We start from the raw sequence: 21,293 nt of genomic DNA, 5'->3' as shown, positions 1-21,293 counted from the left end.
TGCTGAAAGGAATTGACACCTTGAATCCTACAGGGTTGTCCATAAATCTGTAAGTGTATTAGGAGGTGGAGATCTTTTCTGAACAATACCTTGCAAGGGATCCCAGATATGCTCAATAATGTTCATGTCTGGGGAGTTTGACAGCCAGTGTTTAAACTCAGAAGAGTGTTCTTCCTTGAGCCACTCTGTAGAAATTCACTATTTTAATTATTTCTTCTTTACTTGTTGGCATCAAAAATATACTTCCTGACACTGGTGTTCCTCTGAATTTCTATTTATGATTTTTAAGCTGATTGTTTATGCTGGAGCCAACAGAAGCAAAGTAATTGTTAAATATATCTGCTATCTTATTCTGATCAGTTTCTATTGTGCCATTTATTAGCAAGTGATTTTCAGTTGTGTGGTTCCCAGATTTACCTATTTCTCTATTTACTAGTGACCATGACATTTTGGAGATATTATTTGAGTTCTGAATGACACTTTCAAAATGTTCCTGTTTTTCTGATATTAGGAAGTCTACATAGTATTTCTGATATTTTTTGGACTCTTCTTTTAATTTTTTATTGCTCAAGTCATTTAACATAGCATACTCATACCATCTTAGTTTTTCTCTAGCCTCAGTGACTGAACTTGATATCCAGTTTCGGGTTACAGCATGTGACTGAATTCTCTTTTTTATTAATGGGCAGGCTTGGTTAAGAATGTAGAATAGTTCACTTGAGAATTTGCCATAACTATGAAGTTTATTTATTTATTTATTTATTTATTTTGTATTCCATTAATCCGTATTGTGATAAATCACAAGGATGTGGAATGAGTCATGATTACATACAACAGATATAATACACATATATAAAATGACAAAAATGTACCATAAGATTATGAATAAGTTTGTAGGTTAAAAAAAATCAAAGGTATAGCTCAAGTAATATAAAACAATACCTAAAAAGGAAATATAGTACATTTTCCAAATTAAACAAATAATACACATATATAAAATGACAAAAATGTACCATAAGATTATGAATAAGTTTGTAGGTTAAAATCAAATCAAAGGTATAGCTCAATTAATATAAAACAATACCTAAAAAGGAAATATAGTACATTTTCCAAATTAAACAGTTAATGTGATCTATAGCAAACAAATTTTTATCAGTATAAAAAATCATTGCTTTATCTGTAGATACTCATCAAGAGAATAGAAGGAATTTACCATTAGGTATTCTCTCAATTTACATTTAAAAGTAGGTAAGACATTAATGTGATCTTTAATACCTGATGGAAGGGAGTTGAAAATTTTTGTGGCTGAATAATGAACACCTTTCTGAACAAGACTTAAATGTTTCAGATCCCTGTGTAGATCATTTTTAGACCTAGTATTATGATCATGACATTCACTATTAGTTTTAAAAAGAGATAGGTTGTTAGAAACAAAAATCATCAAAGAAAATATGAATTGAGAGGTAAGTGTTAATATTTGTAACTTATGAAACAGACTTCTGCAAGAATATCTTGGATGAACACCACTCATGATTCTAACAGCTCTCTTCTGTGCAGTAAATATTTTTTTGGCTAAAGGCTTGTTGCCCCAAAATATTATGCCATACGACATGATAGAATGAAAATAACCAAAGTAGGCAGCTTTAGTAGCGTCCTCATCACCAATGGGGGTGATTACACGCAGAGCATAAGTTGCCACACTGAGCCTTCTATGTAGGTCTAAGATATGCTCAGACCAGTTCAGCTTGCCATCAATTAGAATGCCCAAGAACTTAGATGATTCACAGTGTAGTATATTTTGGTTACCACAGTTTAAGTGGCATACTTCATTTTCTTGTTGAGATGTGTGAAATTGCATATACTGAGTTTTCTGAATGTTTAGAGTTAGTCCGTTGCACTTAAACCAGTGTAGGATGTCAACGAGTACAGCATTACATTTATTTTCTAGGTCACTGTTAGTTCGACTTTCAAGCAGAATAGTGGTATCATCGGCAAAAAGAGTAAATTTACACTCGGTGTCTGTGCAAAGTGGGAGATCATTGATGAAGATAAGGAAAAGCAAAGGTCCTAGGATGGACCCCTGAGGCACACCACACTTTAATGTGCCCCAATCAGAAGAAATGGGACTATCATTGGCACCATTAATTATCACCTTCTGTTTTCTGTTTTGCAGATATGATTCTATCCATCTACCAATGCTACCTCGCAAGCCATAAAAATTAGCCTTATGTAAGAGAATGTTGTGGTCCACACAGTCAAAGGCCTTAGACAAGTCACAAAAAATTCCAATAGGTGACATTTTGTTATTTATTGACTCTAAAATTTCATTTGTGAGAGAAAAAATAGCCTGCTCAGTTGATCTACCTTTTTGGAAACCAAACTGGTTTCTGTTGAGTATGTTGTGGCTGTTAAGATGTTCTACAATTCTTGTATACATTAGTTTCTCTAATACTTTTGAGAAACTACTTAGTAGTGATATTGGACGGTAGTTAGATAAATTAGTTTTGTCACCCTTCTTGAAAAGTGGTTTCACAACGGCAAGCTTTAATCTCTCTGGGACAACACCTTGCTGGATAGACTCATTAAAAATGTGACACAGGACTTGACATATGTGGTCACTACAATGCTTCAGTATTTTTGGTGAAATGTTGTCAATACCAGTGGAATTTTTATTTTTTAAGGCCTTGATGGTATTTTTAACTTCCGTAATAGTAACTGGGGCAATACAAATTGGGTCATACGTGTTAGGGTTAGCTCTGTGTAATAAATGCGTAGCAGCATTTAAGGAACCATTACAACCTACTTGTTCTGCTGCAGTTATGAAGTGATTGTTGAATATGTTGGAAACTGTTACAGGATTATGAATAACCTCATCCTTATAGCTTATCTCTGTGGTAATAACATTCTTGTTACTCTTGCCACACTCTCTCTTTATAACATTCCAAACTGCTTTTATTTTGTTCTCAGATTTATCAATTTCAGACTTAATATACAGGCTCTTGGATTTGTTTATCACCCTTTTTAAAATTTTACAATATAACTTAAAATGAGACCTTTCAAGGGTCGTTAGAACACTGTTCCAATCCACATTCCTTAGCATATTATTCAACTGAGTTATATTTTGGTCTGTATTCATCCTAATATATCTATAGCAACTGTGTGTAGGAACCTTATTTATGTGCACACTTATTTCTACTGCATGGTGGTCTGACAAAGCACTTATAATAACAGAAGATGTAAGATCGTAAAGATGAATACCAGTGATTATGTTATCTATTGCAGACTGGAATGTTTCAGTCTCCCTGATTGCAGTGTTTATCAGGTATCTTACATTATATACAAGTAGAGTGTTCTCGAATAGTCTAGTGTGTAACTTATCTGCTAATACATTTATGTTGAAATCTCCTATAATTACTAACTTGTTCAGCTGTGATATAAAACATTCTCTATCATGTCACAAAACTTTGTTAAGAAAACTTCGAAGTTTCCACCTGGCGGTCTATATAAACATATAACATAAATTTCATCATTTGGTATCTTTATACGTGCTGCACATAATTCAATTGTTCCTTCTAATGAATATTTACTTACATTTACAGAATTAAAATCAAATGTGCTCTTTACGTACATTGATACACCCCCACCTCTGATAGTAGATCTGCAAAACTTATTAGCTGGTACCATGTTTAGAGGTTTAAAAAGTTCTAATTTGGCATCAGATAGCCAGTGTTCACTAATACCAAGCACATCAGGCATAGTTTCATTTACAAACACGTCTAATTGTTCATATTTCTTGCTCAAGCCCTGTACATTCTGGCGGATTATTTTAAAGTTGTAAATACCTTGTTGTAGATTTCCCTGCTTTACTGACTTAAATAAGGTCAAATCTCTCTTTCTCTTGTGGGCTTCCTCCTCTTTCTGGTTTCCACTAAAAAATCATTTAGATGGGATGGAGGCACTGGCTTCCGTCTGCTGTCTGAAGTTTTTTTAGTTGACAGTACTGATTCTGATAATGTTGGAGTTGATTCTGCTGCTATTGTGGATGGTTCTGCTGTTGCTAATGATGGTTCTGTTGCTTTTTCTGTTGATTTTCCTGCTGGTATTAGGGCTGGCTCTGTAGTTGATGGAGCTGTTACTGCATTTGTTGTTGTTAGTGTAACCGTTCTTGATGCTTTTACTACTTTTGGCGGAGTTGCTCCAGCTGCCATTGATTCTGTTGCCATTGCTGGTAGGAGAGGTGGCTCTGCTGTTGATCTAGCTGCTGTTGCTGCTTTTGTTGTTGTTATTGCTGTGATTGTTTCTGATGCTTTTAGCATTTTTTGTGGAAATACTTCTGCTGGTGCTTGCTTTAAAACTGTTGGAGCTAATGGTAATGACGTGCTGTCACTATGTTTGTTCAGTCTCTCTAACATTTCACTGATTTTCCCACACAAAAGTTTCTTGCCCTTTTTGTTCAGATGCATCCCATGTTTCGTGAAGCAGTCTCTCTTAAGAAAATCTGTACAAAGAAAGTTTGTATTTGGATACATTTTGCATATTTCCTGAAATTGTGAGTTGGCTTCCCTAATTTCAGCGTTTACACATGAAGTGGGGATAAGGTCATGTCTAAAAGGAATGCTAGTGACAATCACATTCTGCGTCTTAGTACCATCCAGAAATTTCCTTAAGTTGTGCACAGCATTCAGTAACTCATTCCTGTACACATCATTGGCACCTTGAATTTTGTGTGTGTGTTTGTGTGTCTATCAACATACCAATGCTTTCGTTTGGTAAGTTACATCATCTTTGTTTTTAGATATCTTTTTCCCACGTGGAATGTTTCCCTCTATTATATAAATATGTAAGACTTTATTTTGTAAAATTAATAGGTTAAGTGAACTGATGAAGTCTATGCATGTAATAATGCTGAATGACCAATAATGAATCTGAATCTACACACCCCACTGCAGTCGTTTTGTGAACAAAGGCATTCCAATGACACTGGGATTGTCCACAGACACCTAAATCTTCTTTGCTGGTTGCTTGTCCCCACACTTGCTATTGGTGTCTGACATGGATGTAGCTGACAGTTAATTCAGACACTTTTCCCCCCACACACTATTTCAGCAAAAATTTATACACAAAGGCTCATACATTGAGTTCTCCTTCAATTTCTCATGTCAGTTGTTAGGCTTTGTACTGGGTTGTTCAGTAATACATTCATATAAAAACCACACATTTTATTTTGCTCTCTATATGCTTGTACACACACAAAAGACTACTACACAGGTGATAAAATTGTAGCGAAGAACATAGAAAGTCAAGTTGCACTAAGGTACCACTGCCAACTTAACCCTGCTGTTCTGTTCGGGTCTATATGACCCGAAACGAATATGAACGTTATTTTACATTATGTAAATACCAATATATATTTATGAAACTTTGTGACTTTGTCTGAAAATGGATGAGCAGCATGTGTTTTAAAAGGTTTTAAAAAAGTTTAAGAAGTTTGGGCTTCAACTGTAATAGTTGCATATGTAATGTTCGGGTCATAATGACCCGACACAAATATGTTTAGTGTAACTCGTATTTATTTCTAAAATCTGGAAATGGCGAAAATTATTTTTGTTGTGTTGTGTGGGAATAGTGACTGCATCATTCCAACTTACTCTCAACAATCACCTAAAGCTCCATGCGTTCACAACAATGGGCTTGTTTGTTGCTTTCCCCAGGAAATAATAATTGGCAGTTCTCAATAATTGGAATGCTTTGTTTCTGCCCAGTTTGACTTGTGACACCATGGCGATGAGACCATTGAATGATCGTGAGTTGGAAGAAATAGTAAATGCCTCACCAGATGAAGGATCACTTTCTGAGTTTGAAGATCACATCAGCAATGCATCTGAAAGCGAGTGTTCCGATGACAGTTACGACAGTCCACAGCCCATACAAAATAGTGTAGAGACTTTTCTTTCTAAAAATGGGAATATAGAATGGCAGTTGCATCCACCAGCACAACATGGTCGCCTACCAGCTTCGAACATCATCAAGAGTACCCCAGGAGTTACCAGGTATGCAGTCAGCAGAATATCTGATGTAAAATGTTCATTTGAAGCAGTATTTCACACAGCGCTTCAAAATGAAATAATAGAGATGACAAATATTGAAGGGCAGCGAGTTTATGGTGAACAGTGGACAGATATTGATGGTTCTGTTTTCCATGCATACTTAGGACTCTTACTCCTAGCGGGTGTATATCGATCTCATGGGGAGTCTACAAAAAGTTTGTGGGATAAAGATACTGGGCGAAACATATTTCGAGCAACCATGTCTCATGAAACATTCTGTAAGATATCACGTGTCCTGCGATTTGACAAGAAATCTACTAGAGAGGAAAGACGACGTACTGACAAACTTGCCGCAATTCGTAGTATTTGGGAGAAGTGGGTAGAGGTCCTTCCTCAACTGTATAATCCAGGAGAAAATGTTACTGTTGACGAGCAGTTAGTAGCATTTAGAGGTCGCTGTCCATTCAAGCAGTATATCCCAAGTAAACCGGCAAAATATGGGATCAAAATATGGACCATGTGTGACAGCAAAACTTCATACGTACTGAAAGCCCAAATTTATACAGGAAAGGTGAGTGGAGCGGCACCAGAAAGAAATCAGGGAATGAGGGTGGTATCTGATCTCACTTCTGAGTTACGTGGTCAGAATATCACGTGTGACAACTTTTTTACGTCGTACAATTTGGGGCAGCTGCTTCTGAAAAGGAAATTGACTATGTTGGGAACTATACGGAAAAATAAGCCGGAGCTTCCACACAAAATGACCAACAAGGAGGTACACAGCTCTTCATTTTACTTCACAAATGACACTACTGTGGTTAATTATATTCCTAAGAGACACAAGAATGTTGTACTTATGAGCACTCTCCACCATGATGCGGAAATCAGTGACAGGGCTGATAAGAAGCCAAAAATGATTTTGGACTATAATTCAACCAAAGGTGCTGTAGACACGCTTGATCAGTTATTAGGTACATATACATGCAAACGAAAAAGTAATAGGTGGCCAATGATAGTTTTCTACAATATTCTTGATGTTTCTGCTTATAATGCATACGTTTTGTGGATTTCGGTTGACCCTAATTGGAATGCAAGCAAATTGACTAGAAGGAGAATATTCTTGGAGGAACTTGGAAAGTCACTGATAAAAGAACATATTGCATCAAGAACGCATTTCCCAAGAACAGAAGATTCTTTGAGAATGGTCACAAGCATCCAAAACCCGAATGATGTGGGTGGTGTGTCAGAATCGGTAACAACAAGAAAATCTACAAAACGTGCACGCTGTAAGTTCTGTCCATCAAGTAATGACAATAAAACAAACATGGTGTGTGGAAAATGTAGTAAACATATTTGCAAGAAACATGTAACCTACTTGTGTCCACAGTGCAAGCAGTAAGAAAAGAACTGTAGTATTTTATAAGATGATTGTATTGAAAATTCTGTTGTTTCAAATTTATGTGAATACTTGTGCCTAAACTACAATCAGTAAGAAGAGAGGATTCTAAAGTTGTAGTGCTTTCTATGTTGGAATGTAATAAAAAAACTGTAGTGTGTTCTGTACTGTAGTGTGCTCTAAGATGAATATCTGTAATGACAACTGTCTGTTGTTAGAAAATGTCAATACTTACGTCTAAACTGTCAACAATAAGAATAGAAGTATGGAAAAACTGTAGTGCTTTCTAAGTTGAATGCCTGTAATGGAAACTGTCTGTTGTTTCAAATTTATGTGCATATTTAAATGAAAAATATCCCTCAATAAAGTTGTATGCATTGTTATTATTATTATTATTACCATTATTATTATTATTATTATTATTATTATTATTACTAACAAGGTACTGGAATAGAACAACAATGTCGATAGCTAAAACTGTACCAAAATTTATGTTTCTAAAGCATTTTGATATGTCGGGTCATATTGACCCGAACAGTATATATGTCAAGTAAAAGTGAACAGAACAGCAGGGTTAACTAGCAGTACAACCATTTCTCTTTCTGGTAGCCACACTATGCTGGAGTTACTACTATATTACGCTTTTCCTGGCATGCAGTCTGTTGAGCACGAGCATTTCTAATATTTTGTAGATGCCTTGTACTAATGACACTAGTCTTTAATTGTTATGATCATCATCATTTCCCTTTTTGTATACAGGTGCTATTTTAATTAATTTGAGTAGATTGTGGAACACTCTTCCTTGGTATGGGCAGTTTTCAATATCCAACAGTGGTGTAATTATTTCTGCTTCCATCTACTTGATTAGATAGTTAGACACTTCATCATGTCCAGCAGACATCTATGCTTTAATTTTTTTTATAACCTTTGTCACTTCCTCTTTAGGTACCAGTTTCAAGAACACTGAGTGTCCTGTTCTATCTGTCATCATGGTATGGTGACTTCCTTGGCTATTACATTCATGCTTTAGATTTTTTACTGTATCTAAGTAATTATTATTCAGGATGTTAGGAATTTTTTTATCTGTAATAATTTTGTTACTCACTTTCATACATTGTATTTCATTTCTTCTCTGTGTGTATTTTTTGCTGTCTGTCTTGGAATTAATTATGTCCCTGGCTGTTTTCATTTTATTTGTTGATTTTGAAGTAATCTGATTAATTGATTTGGCTTTTTCTTGTATTATCACCTGTCTGTACTCCTTCTGGAGCTGTTTGTAATTTGGCTCTGTTTTCTTACTCTTAAGGCTATCTTAAATTCTGTTATTTCTTCCATGATCCACTGTTTGTTTTTGAGAATTTTTCTTTTCCTCTTGGTATTTGGAAATGCTATACTGAAGTAATGTGTTATGGTTTCTTGAAAGACATTGTACTTTTCATTTGTTCCCTGGGCTTGAAGGATGTCTGCCCATTGCTCTTTTCTCAGAAATATTTTTAAATATGTTGATTTTTTGTTGGTTTAAAAGCCTAATATCTCTTTTTACATTTTTATCTTCTGTTTTGACTTTAGATTTCCATATATTTCACATAGCTATCCAAAATGATCAGAATGTTCTGTTCGTGGAACCTTCGTTTTATATGCATTGCTACTCTCTATTGGAGATGATATTATCAATAATTGACTCAGACTCCAAAGTTACTCTTGCAGTAATATAACTTTTTTTATAGAAATAGACGATACCAAAAACTATTATAAATCTCGTGTAGGTGAACTTTCTCAGCTGTTTCACTGAAAGAATTTCATTTGGTTTTGTGTATTCTGTATTATATTCCAGGCTAAAATGTATTAAAAGAAATTAATTTGTTACAATTGGTATGTTAAAATTATCCTTCTTTTTGAAATATTTGAAATTACAAAATATCTGGCATACTTAAAATTTATGTTATTAATTGCACAATCTATTGCTAATTATTAAATTTATTTCTGGATTCATTATAAAAATATGATATGACTTGAAGATTCTTCTTTTGCCAAGGAAGTTTGTAAACTGATTTGTTTTGTAAACTCTTTGAAATATTGTGAGTTCTGCATAATGTTAGGAATAGTTGGTATGCATCTGATGGAGACAGACATATTTGTATGATTGACACTAACAGTGTAATCAGTGATGTTATAGAAGTGGAAACTGTAAAGATGGTGTGACATTGAAAAACGTGATAAAAAATATAATTCAATAGTAAAACAGGCAAATATTCATACAATATTCAAATCAGCAGGAACCTACAAAATCAAAATTTCAGCCCCAAGAATGTACTCCTAGATGTGAGAACTGCAGCCAACAACAAGAGAAAATGAAGATAAGTAAAAAGTTTTGCTTTTGTATATCTTATACCTCTTGGAGCTTTCACAATTTGTGCAGCGAAAGTGAATTTTAATAGTGATGTGTGGGAGAGTAAGATTACAAGGTTCCATTACAGACACCTGCATGTTGTACTGTATTAGCAGCTCCTCAAATTTTTGCTTTCTGTTTTTCTCTCTTCCAACATCAATATTAAAATCAAAGCATATTATCCATTGTAGTAGATTGGACTTTTTTTGTAGAAAAATATTAATTTTGTCACTTGATGGTCAGTACACACAAAATACTCTTGTGCACAATGCCTATAATTCCAGAATATCTCTCTACTTTTGGGTAAACTTTTGCCTGTATTATCCATACAGCTCTCATAATTCTCAGCTTTTTTAACAAATACTGATACTCCTCCACACTTATATTCCAGTCTGCAGAAATAGTTTGCAAGAACATATTCTTTTATAGTAAAACTGCATATTTCATTCCCTTTAATCCATGTTCACATCTAAGTGAACATGGATTAAAAGATAATCAGATAAGCAGCTTTACTATAAAAGATAATGTTCTTACAAAATTTATTTCTGCAGATCAGAATATAAGGGTAGCAATATTTGTTAAAAAGCTCAAGAATTATAAGAGCAGATAAATTTTTGTTTGTGTGAATATATATTATCATAATTGTTCTATTGTGCTGTTAAGTGAATTATTTTTGATTTAATGTTCTATGTTTCAATCTTAGTATGAACACTATCTTTACTGATGTACTTTGGAATGATGTTAACAGTGTGTGAGTTGTGTTGCATTTTTTCAGTGTGGGAAGGAAGGAGGGATGTAAAGTTTTTCTGTTGTACTCAATTACTGGACAAATTGTAAATTCAAGTTGTGTGCACATGGAATGTATTTCACAGAGTAAACAGTATAATTGATGGGAGCAAGGCATCTAGGACTATTAAATATGAAATTTACATACAAATCAGTTTGTCATCTATGTTATTCAAGAAACAGGTCAACCTTTTAGGTTTCCACACCTGCAAGAGAATCTGGGCTCCCAACAATAGAAATTCAAGCAACTGATTGAAGGACACCCTCAAAAAACAAGATAAGTATTTTTTTTTTTAAAACTACCACTAGAGCTGGCCACAAACAGTTTTTACAATTAACGGTCACCCAATTGTGCGTAACAAATAAGGTTGTTAAAATGTGTGGTAATTATTCTATTCTTATCCTCACAATCTCTATGCAAGCAATACATAGGAAGTTGTAGTATATTTCTAGAGATTTCATTTAAAGCCAGTTCTTGAAATTTTGTTAATAGACTTACATCTGCCTTCAAGAGTCTTACAGGTCAGATCCTTCAGTACCTCTCTGACACTCTCCCATGGATCAAACAAATCTGAGACCATTCATAATGCCCTTCTCTCTATACTTTCAACATCTGTTGTTAATCCTATTTGGTACAGATCCCATACACTTGAACAATATTATAGAACCAGTCACGTGAGTGATTTGTAAACAATCTCCTATGTAGACTGATTGCACTTCCCCAGTATTCTAGCAATAAACCAAAGTCTACCACCTGCTTTATCCACAACTGTGCCTATTTGATTATTCCATTTCATATCCCTACAAATTGTTACACTGAGGTATTTTTATGAGTTGGCCAATTTCAGCAGTGATATTATAGTCATATGATCTTGTTCTTATAGATAACTGCATCATCTGCAAAAAGTCTGAGGTTACTGTTTACATGGTCTGCAAGATCATTAATATACAACATGAACAGCAAGGGTCCCAACTCACTTCCCTGGGGCACAACTGGAGTTACTTCTACATCTAAATGAAGACTCTCCACCTAAGATAACATAATGTGTTCTCCCAACCAAGAAGTCCTCATCCAGTCATAAATTTCATGCAGTACCCCATATGATCATACTTTTGACAATAAGCATAGGTGCGGTGATGAATCAAATGATTTTTGGAAATACAGATATACTGCATTTACCTGGTTGCCTTGATCCAAAGGTTTAAATACATCATGTGAGAAAAGTTTCACATGATCAATGTTTTTGTAATCCATGCTGTTTGGCATTCAGGTGGTCATTCTGTTCAAGATACCTCATTATTTTGAGCTCAGAATATGTTCTAAGATTCTACAAAAAATTACACCAAGGATACTGGATGGTAGATATGTGGATCACTTCTACTAGCTTTCTTGTAGATGGGTGTGACATGTGCATTTTTCCAAGAGCTGGGCCCAGTTTTTAGTTCAAGTGATCTACACCAGATTGTAGTTAGAAGAGGGGCTACCTCAGCCACAAATTCAGTATAGAATTTGATAGGAAATCCATTGGGCCCCGGAGCTTTGTTCAATTGTGGTATATATCCAGCACATACTGCAGAGATTTAAATCACAGTTTTTATCGCAGGCCGTTTAAGTGCCTTTAGTGTTGAAATGTATATTCTTCATGTGAGGCATCCAGGATATTTTTGCATCCAGGTGTACACCTAGATACCTCACTACACCCTTTAGTGGTATGATTTCATCAAGGAGATTGAGGTTGTGATACCTGTGCTGAATATGCTTCCTTGTATGAGGTACTACAATGGTTTTCTTTGAACTGACTCTCAGATCCTGCTTTGGCACCAGTTTTGCACAATGTTCAGTGATCATTGTGCCATTACTCTAGCATTACTATCAACTTTTCCAAGTATTACTATGACTAAATACCTAGAAAAAGTAGCAACTAGTATTATCGCTCTTCAATGAATTCATTCACCACTGTAGATTCCACAGCAGGGGGGACAAAACCCCTCCTTGCAGATACTCCTGGTGGTGTTGATCACCATTTTCACTTTCATGGTGGTGGCTTCTACCTTTCTTCTACTTAGCATGTTCTTAACCCACATGCATGTGGTGGTCTCAGTGCCATGCTCTTCTGCAACTCTGGCCATGTATTCAAAGATCATATTTCTAGAAAAACCACACCATATCCAGGAAGTTGCAGAGAGCAGTTTCCTGAAAATGTAGAGCTTTTTCCATCTTCCCAACAAATTGGTGAAGTGCTGTTTCACATAATTTCCCTGGTTGGTAAATGTTTTTGTTTACATGCAGAGGAAACTCAGTTAAGCTCTTTCCTTAACATGAAAATTAACCAGTTTATCTTATGTCTTTAGAAGAAAGGAGACCAAGTAGGTCAGTCTTTTTTCCTTAGCCTTGGTATGGTCAGTTCTCCCTGGATTCAAAGGAAAAAACCACCACTAAGCTCCAAGTATTTGGAATGGTTGTTGTTGTTAGGCTGATTCTACACCACCTACAAAGGAATTCAATTTAACCAACTCTTGCTTGTTGCAGCAGAAACTGAAATAATCCATCTGGGCCTGGTGATTTGAATGATCAAAAGTTTCCCACCACTCATTGGATTTTTTTTAAATAAACATATTCTTTGTCAGATTCAAACTTTTCCCTTTGATTAACTCTAAAGCAATACCTCTCAGGGACTGACTCCTGGTCTGTGTTATCTGCCAGAGTGCACTGAAGGAAGTGGGTCTAAAGGAGCACATCCAACAACTCAGGTGCTGTCCTTGTATATCCCCTTCCACCTCCCTTGCAGTACCTCCTGGATCAGTTGGTATTCTACTAAGAATTTTATGAAGTCTAGTGCCAGTAGCTGTAGCTTCCAGTATGATAGCTTTCCTTGCGTGGTTGCAAGGTTATATAGAAAGAGAGTGAAAAGCTGGAAATGCAGAGATTGTTTTTGTCCTGAATGTGACAATATGGACAAAATCAAAACAGACCTGTTAAAAACATGTGTGTGCATAAAGTTAAAGAACAAACTCAAAATAGTAAGGAATAAACTCAAGTGTTTGAAAGCCATTACTTGTGTACTAACAGACGAACTCCAGAAGCGAGAATCAGCCAAGAAAGAAATGTGTAAAAACTGCAGATTCCAGGCATCCAACATAAAGATCAATTCATAATACATTGTGCATATCACAACTAAAAACACGGTTTTAAAAGGAAAGCAATCTAAGAGTGCAGCAATGAAAATGCAAAACTTTGCTCCTGAGAGTCAGTTAGTGAGTAGGAGACCCAAAATATTCATTGCATCTGACAACCATAGCAGAGACTGTGCAAGAAACATTTTAAATTTAGCTTCAAATAAATATAACATTGAAGGGAAGGTGATACCAGGTGTCCTGACAAGTCTTTCCATCTACCTGTAATTTTACATTCAGTACTCAACCATAGCAGGCAGCTAGATGTGCCTCATATCAATAATCATTAGCTAAAAGACAGTACAGAGATTGCTCTTAGACACCACATAGCAGAGCTTTCTTTTGATAAACAATCTGAAGGCATGGGAGGGAGAACATGTGAATGCTTCATACATTCCCTTGCAGAGAGGTGCTTCTGAGTCTCATTCTCTTGTGCCTGAGACCTCCTACTGGGCAAATGGCCTTATGCTGTCTGCCCCTGCATGTCTTGTGTTTTAGCTTTCCTGCATAGAGTCGGCTTAAATCATGTTCTCCTGCTTCTATTTTATCTTGCATCTGCCCTTTGGTCTTCGGTTCAGATTTTCCCCCCACAATATAATTGTTCCTCTAAAACTGCCTACACTTCTGGCATTCATTCTTCCTGAAGGGTTCCACTGTAGACCAAATCCACATATATGTGGAAGTACTTTTTTAGTATGACTTTCATTCACCTCTGAAAACCTGTCACTGCCACTCTGCTCAGATACTACTAAAGCTGTCTTATGCAGTACCATGTCTAACCCACTCTTTCACACATCTCTGATTTAATCTCCGTCTCCTCTCATCCACACTGCAGATGAGTCTCACTTGTTCCATGGTCTCGGTGATTTGCTCTTGCTTTGTCATGTTCCACCACAAACAAATCACTTCCCTTATCAGGGAACTGTTAATACTGATATATAGGTAATGGGTCTATTGCAGTACTTTATATTTTGTCTGCTTTAGGTAAGTACCAGCATTAGTCTGGACGATTTTTGGAATGGCTGTATACTGATAATGTGCATGAAATAAGTTACTTTGATATTATAATGAGCTTAAGCTAAACATATTATCATGTGTACATGTGGATTAGTAATTGTTCTTTGTGCATAACTAAAAGTATAGTGATCTGTTGAAATAACAGGGACATATTGTGTTTTGTAGCTAACTCGTGCACAATGGCCATTATCAGATTGGAAGATTTGAATACTATTTATGAAATAAGTGAGGAAGAGTGGAATAAACCATCTTCCTGTAACAAAACAGAAAGAAAAGTCATAAGTTGTGCAAAGTGTAAGAGGAAACTGCATTACTCGTTCATAAATGCAACAAATAGAGTGAAAAGCTGGAAATGCATTGATTGTTTTCATCCTGAATGTGACAATATGGACGAAATCAAAACAGACTTGTTAAAAATGTGTGTGTGCAAAAAGTTAAAGAACGAACTCAAAATAGAAGAAAGAAACTCAAGTATATGAAAACAATTACTTATGTACTAACAAACAAACTCCAGAAGCGAGAATCAGCCAAGAAAGAAATTTGTAAAAACTACAGATTCGAGACATCCAACATAAAGATCGATTCACAACACAGTGTGCATATCACAACTAAGAAGGCATTTTAAAGGGAAAGCAATCTAAGCATGCAGGAATGAAAATGCAAAACTTTCCTCCTGAGAGTCAGATAGTGAGTAGGAGACCCAAAATATTCATTGACTGTGACAGCCATAGCAGAGACTGTGCAAGAAACACTTTAAATTTAGCTTCAAATAAATATGAAATTGAAGGGAAGGTGATACCAGGTGCCCCGACTAGTGTAACATTACAAAAATGCAATGACCTTCATAGGCTGACAAATGAAGATTTTGCACTCATTTGGGCAGGGGCTAATGATGTAGCAATGAATGAAGCCAACTTGGCAATTTGTTCATTACAAAAAGCCTCGTCAGCATTAAAAAATACAAATGTGACTCTAGTTGGAGGACCACACAGGCATGACCTGCCTGAATGGTCTTGTGTAAACCTAGAAATTCAATAAAAAAAATAAAAAACAGTGAAACGCTTCTATAACACTAGCTTTATTAATACTCATAGTAACAAGGAGCTATACACAGCACATGGACAGCACCTAAATGCAACTGGTAAAGAACTGATGGCTACAAGAATTCATGAATCAGTGGAAACAAACAGGGAAGTGTACAAAACAGCAATAGAGCTTAAATGGAAGGATACTACAGTTTCAGATAAAGAATCAGTGAGAATTCTTACTGACACAACTCCTACACAAACAACAACAATATCCTTAAAAGTGAATACTGTATCTGTGGAGAGCACAAGTACTCAAGAAATAAACATACCCCAGAGATCAGTGAAAAAGTTAGAAGAAGCAGCAAATGATGTGGCAGGAAAGAAGACACCATTTAAGAAGACAGACCTAATTGCAGAAAGAAGAATATCAACAGTTGAGTCTCCATCATTACCAGAAACAACAGCAGCAGCACAACAACAACAAACAACGGAAGCATCATCATTATCAGCTGCAGATCAACAGCAGCCACCAGTACCAGCAAAGAATTTGTCAGCTTTAGCAGCAGCAGCAGACACACCACCATTGTCAACAGCAGCATCCAGTCCAGTAGAAGCAATTAGTAGAGTGCCAATCAGAAGAAGAGTAACACGACCCTTACACTTGAAGGATTTTTTTCTACCAAGCAACCTGAAGGGGACACTAAGGTGAGCTATGTACCAAATCTAGGTGGCTTGGCTTTGCTGTACCAGAATGTACAAGGACTTTGTAACGCCGGAAATGCATATCCTCCTATTTCCATCTATTGTACTATAAATTTGTTTTCCTTATTTTTGTTACCTGAATATATGATATTTCTGTGTCTTTACATATTGTAATTGTTTTACTATTTGTATATATATATTTATGCATTTATGTCGATGTATAATTGGTTTGTTTCGTAAATATTATTTGTATTTTTACGCTGGGTCTTGCCTAGGGAAAACAGCTATCGAACGATTACATCGATAGGTCGTGTGAAGAATCAAAGTTTGTAGGATCTTTGGTAGTGTTAACTCTGCCGCGTGGAGCGCGGGCAGAGGAAGTCTGGCTGGGGTGGTGCAGTGGAGCAGGTGTGTTGTGTGAAGCTCCCGCGAGTTGCCGCGCTTTCGGGGTTGGGCAGCATGTAATTGCGCTCGACTTGCTATGATAGTTTCTGACATGGTGTCGCGGACGGGAAGCATTAGCTGGCGCACATCAAGAGCCCGTTTCACCTGGCGACCGTGTCGAGAAGAAGGCGCGCCAACATCCAGCTTCTGCAACAGCGACGGCCGACAATGAGTGACTGTCGCCACCTCCTCAATCAACGGCTTCAAACCTTCAATCAACCAACGAGGAAGACTGGAAGCACGTAAAGTTTTAGAACTGTATGGCAAACCTCAGCTTTTCAAACTGTACCATTTTCGTAACTGTAATTACAGCAACTTAGCATGAACATTTGTTGCTCATTGTCCCAATTGCATTACCAAGCAGGGTCCCTTCCTTTTCCGGAATGAACCCGAGTGCCGTTGAAGTTCAAACACCAGCATTAAAGTAATATTATAGCATTTCACTGCTTTAATTTCAAAGTTCAGTTAAAGTATTCATAGCTGGCTACAATATTTAGATTACACAAGCACAAATTAAGAGTGCGAGTTTTGTTACCGTATTTTAGCTTACCTGTGACTGCAGCTCAGCTTGGTACGTACTAAATTTTACTATTGTTAATTGTTCAGAATCATTTAATTCAAGTTCAAAGTTAAATCTCTTGTTTCTAAACTGCGTAGATTCAAGTAGCTTTTGAAATGATTGTTGAGGTAGTCCAAGACTAACCATATTTTACTGAATTTCGATGTGCTTCAGAAAGAAAGCTCACTATTAACTTCAGTCACTAAATTAACTTTCGATTTTCCGGTTTTATTAATTCTTTTGCTAAATTAAGTCAGAGTGTAGCGAAATTTATTACTTCTGACAAACTTTCAGTTTTCACACTACACGTGTCAACCTTCAGATGCTACGCTTCTAGCGCTAATTATATGTGTAATAACCTTTCTTTTTCAGTTACTATAGTAATTGTCCTTAGGACTGGTGACCGTAATTTCCCCCAAATCTCAAATATCTAATTAGCGCCAATTAATTGTTAACGTGACGACCGCACATTTACTTTCTTTATTAACTTTACCCCTTTTCAAAATTAATTTCCACCAGTTTCATTTGCATTTTTCCTTTCATTTAGATGTAACCCTTTCCTCCCTCTTTACCAACAAATCAACCTCGGTGACGACTGCTTTTCCCAAATTTCCATTAGGTACACGCGGTTTAATTTTTCAGTGTCATTAAGGTCGATAAGTGAGGGGGAGGTTACACGTGGCGACCTGGTGACAGGACAGTCTTCGGATTTGAGGTTGTTCTGGACCCGAATTTTGCATTGTGCAAATCTCGTAACAAAGTATTGGTTACAAACAGGTCGTTACGTCAGCGAGATTAAGTAGTGGGAGGAATCCTAATTAGATTTGAGATTTGTCATTTATATTGAAAATTATTAAAATGAGTGAAGGCAACAATTACCAAAATTTGGTAGACTTGGATACGGAACAATCAGTCGAACAGTGGGAAACGCACACCGTGGTACCCATTGTTCAGGGGCAGGCGGCTAGCATGAAAGACGCGACTGCCGAAACGCAACAAAGAGCAGAAATGGAATTCCAAACTTTAGAAAATGTTTCGGAATCGGAAGCGAAAACCAAATCTGTACCCCTTGGTGATGAATACGGGGGAACATATATAGAGGAACCAGCTACGGAAGTAAAACCGGTAGTTTCCGGGAATTTAACTGATTTATTGAATGTTTTGATTAGTGAAATCAAGAGTCAATCGGCAGAAATTAAAGCTCTGTCTGCCAAGCAAGAAGCTCAGTCTGCCAAGCAAGAAGCTCAGTCTGGAAAAATTGAACAAAAGCTAGACAATCAGAACAAAGCTATTACTGTTGTTAACAACAATGTTGGAATTCTTAACACAAAAGATGATAAAATCAAAGAAGATATTGTTGTAATTAATACCAAAATCGGTTATCTTAAACAGGAAATGATAGGTGTTCAGGCGGAAATTGCGAGCATAAATACTCATTTTGATTCCGAAATTAGCAGAATCAAGAAAAGTGTAGGAGAAGCAGTTGCTCCGATCATCGAGATTAAGGTGACGGAACAAATTCAATTAGTGAAAAAAGAGGATCAACAGAAGGTGGAACCTTTAAAGGCTTTAGTATCCAAAGTAGATACCAAAGTGAGGAAGCAGGCTAATACCTGCAAAGAGAAAAAAAGGGAAGTAGAAACGCTTGCGACAACCACTTGCCAAGTAATTACGAGTGTGTCGGAATTAGAAAAGAAACTTGACGAAAAACAGAGCTATGTGCCAATCTATGCACATAGTTCGGAATTGTTGACAAAAGAGGAGTGGTTCGCCCCTTTGAAAAAAGGCGGTATACACGCGACAGATTTCATTAAGAATTGTGAAAAAGTTTTACCCAGATCATGGACTAATGAGAGAAAAATTAATGCGATTATTGATGTGTTGGCTGGTGATGCCAAGCATTGGGGCTTAAACCTCAACATTGTGAACCTGACTTTTGACGAATTTAAAAATTTGTTTCTGGCTGAATACTGTTCAGAGCAAAAACAGCAAAGTGTCTGGCGCGAATTTGTCGTATCGAGGCCTTTCAATGCAAATTCGCGCGGCTCAATGAAGGAGTTTTGTGAGAGCTGGATCCGCAAGTTGGAATATTTGCGTGATCACCGCACGGAATCCGAAATAGTCTGGGAACTCTACAGGAAGCTTCCAGATGATACAAAACGCTACATAGGAAGCAATTACAGGACAATCAATGATTTCCTGGAAAGAGTTGAGGACAAGGACTATTGGCGCAATAATCGCGACAGTGGTAGAGGCCGTGGTAACAACAACGGGTACCACAGCAACCACAACAACGATAACCATGGGAATAATGCATACCGCAACCATGGCAGCAATATCAATAATGGTTCAGACTGTAATAACAATCGGTACAATGCAAATAATAACAGGAATTACGGAAACCAGTATCATACTAGCGTGATACAGGCTTCGCAGAATAGTAATAATGCCAGAGGGTGTGATCAGCCGCCTCAGCAGAATCCGGGGAGCGTATCTGCTGAGACGAGACAGGGAAACCATTAGCCGCGCCGGTGAGGGGCCGACCGGGCGTGGAGAAATTTTGGAGGCCCAATAACAAGAGAAAACCCAGGTGTCATCATTATGAAAATTCCGTATGGAATAATCAACGGCGGGAGAGTGTGCCAGTGTTAAGAGAATAGGAGTGCACCCACAAGTAGTAGATCAGCTGTATACACGGCAGTAGAAAATACATTCACTGTCAGTGAGAACAATTTAAGTAGGGTTCTGGAAATCGATTATAAAGTGGCAGCAGTAATACCCACAGCGGAACTGGAGATTGAGTTTAAGAATGATTCGCAAGTGTTGAGAGAAGATCAGATGTCGGATAAAATGTCCGTCATCGAGCGAGGGGATGCAGAGAGGGATGAGGTCTGGTTAAGGCAGTTCGGTCGCTTATACGATGAACTAAGAGATTATAGGGGTCTGTATGGGAGAAGTGTTTATGGGGAGCGTGTGCAGGATTTGCCGCGCCTCGTCCCGCAGGAAGATAGTGTTTGTGAAATGATAGAAAGTTCTGGCCCTAACCGGCAGACTTTACTAGAAATAGTTGATGTTAACGGGGAGCACGAGCAAGATTCGTCGTGTTTCGTTCCGCAGGAGTTAGATGTTGAAGTAGTAACGGAAAGTTCTGGCCCTAACCGGCAAACCTTACCAAAAGTCGTAGTGGTAGAAGTAGCCGACCCATCCGATGCAAACCTCCAGTTTAAACATTGCGAGAGTATTAAGGAGAAAGATTATGAAAATTTTAGTGATAGCCGGACACAATTAGTAGAAAAGCACATATATTACAGCATGTATGAGGTTAGAGCTGACATTATACAGTCAGACGATAACAGTGTGGGTTGCGCAGATCTAGAGGAAGTAATTGCAGATACTACTGGGCACATTTCTCCAGGTAGATTGGCAGATGAGATCAATCTGACTAAAGAGGAATCAACGAAGGTGACAATTAGTGAATTGATAGCAAAGCAACACTCACTAGTTGACGAGTTAGAGGAAAAGGTTTCAATATTGGAGGCGAAGCTACAGACTAAGCCTCAGGACAAACGTGTTGAAATTAAAACTGTATGTGAACAGAGGCTGAAAAAGCTGCCAGATAAGCTGTATTTAGGATCAAAGCCGGATGGTTTTTTCTGGAATGACCTGGATATAGATGAAGATTTACTGTGGGAAAATAAAGAAACAGTTGAGGACAAGTGTAGACAGATAGTGGTGTCTGTTAATATGCACG

At 37.0% G+C, this 21,293-nt stretch overlaps 1 protein-coding gene across 1 annotated transcript; it reads right to left on the bottom strand.

Moving 5' to 3' along the window:
- Positions 1-271: 271 nt before the first annotated feature.
- On the bottom strand, positions 272-4,223 carry LOC126157656 (uncharacterized). Its single transcript, XM_049916390.1, has 4 exons — positions 4,002-4,223; positions 3,517-3,813; positions 3,054-3,427; positions 272-734 (listed from the first exon to the last, which is right to left on the bottom strand). The coding sequence occupies exons 1-4, from the start codon at positions 4,221-4,223 to the stop codon at positions 272-274; spliced, it is 1,356 nt and encodes a 451-aa protein (XP_049772347.1).
- Positions 4,224-21,293: the final 17,070 nt, after the last annotated feature.

The sequence above is a fragment of the Schistocerca cancellata genome, chromosome 2 (genome assembly GCF_023864275.1).
Source record: "Schistocerca cancellata isolate TAMUIC-IGC-003103 chromosome 2, iqSchCanc2.1, whole genome shotgun sequence".
NCBI classification, from domain to species: domain Eukaryota; kingdom Metazoa; phylum Arthropoda; class Insecta; order Orthoptera; family Acrididae; genus Schistocerca; species Schistocerca cancellata.
This window is presented reverse-complemented; position numbering and strand designations above follow the sequence as displayed.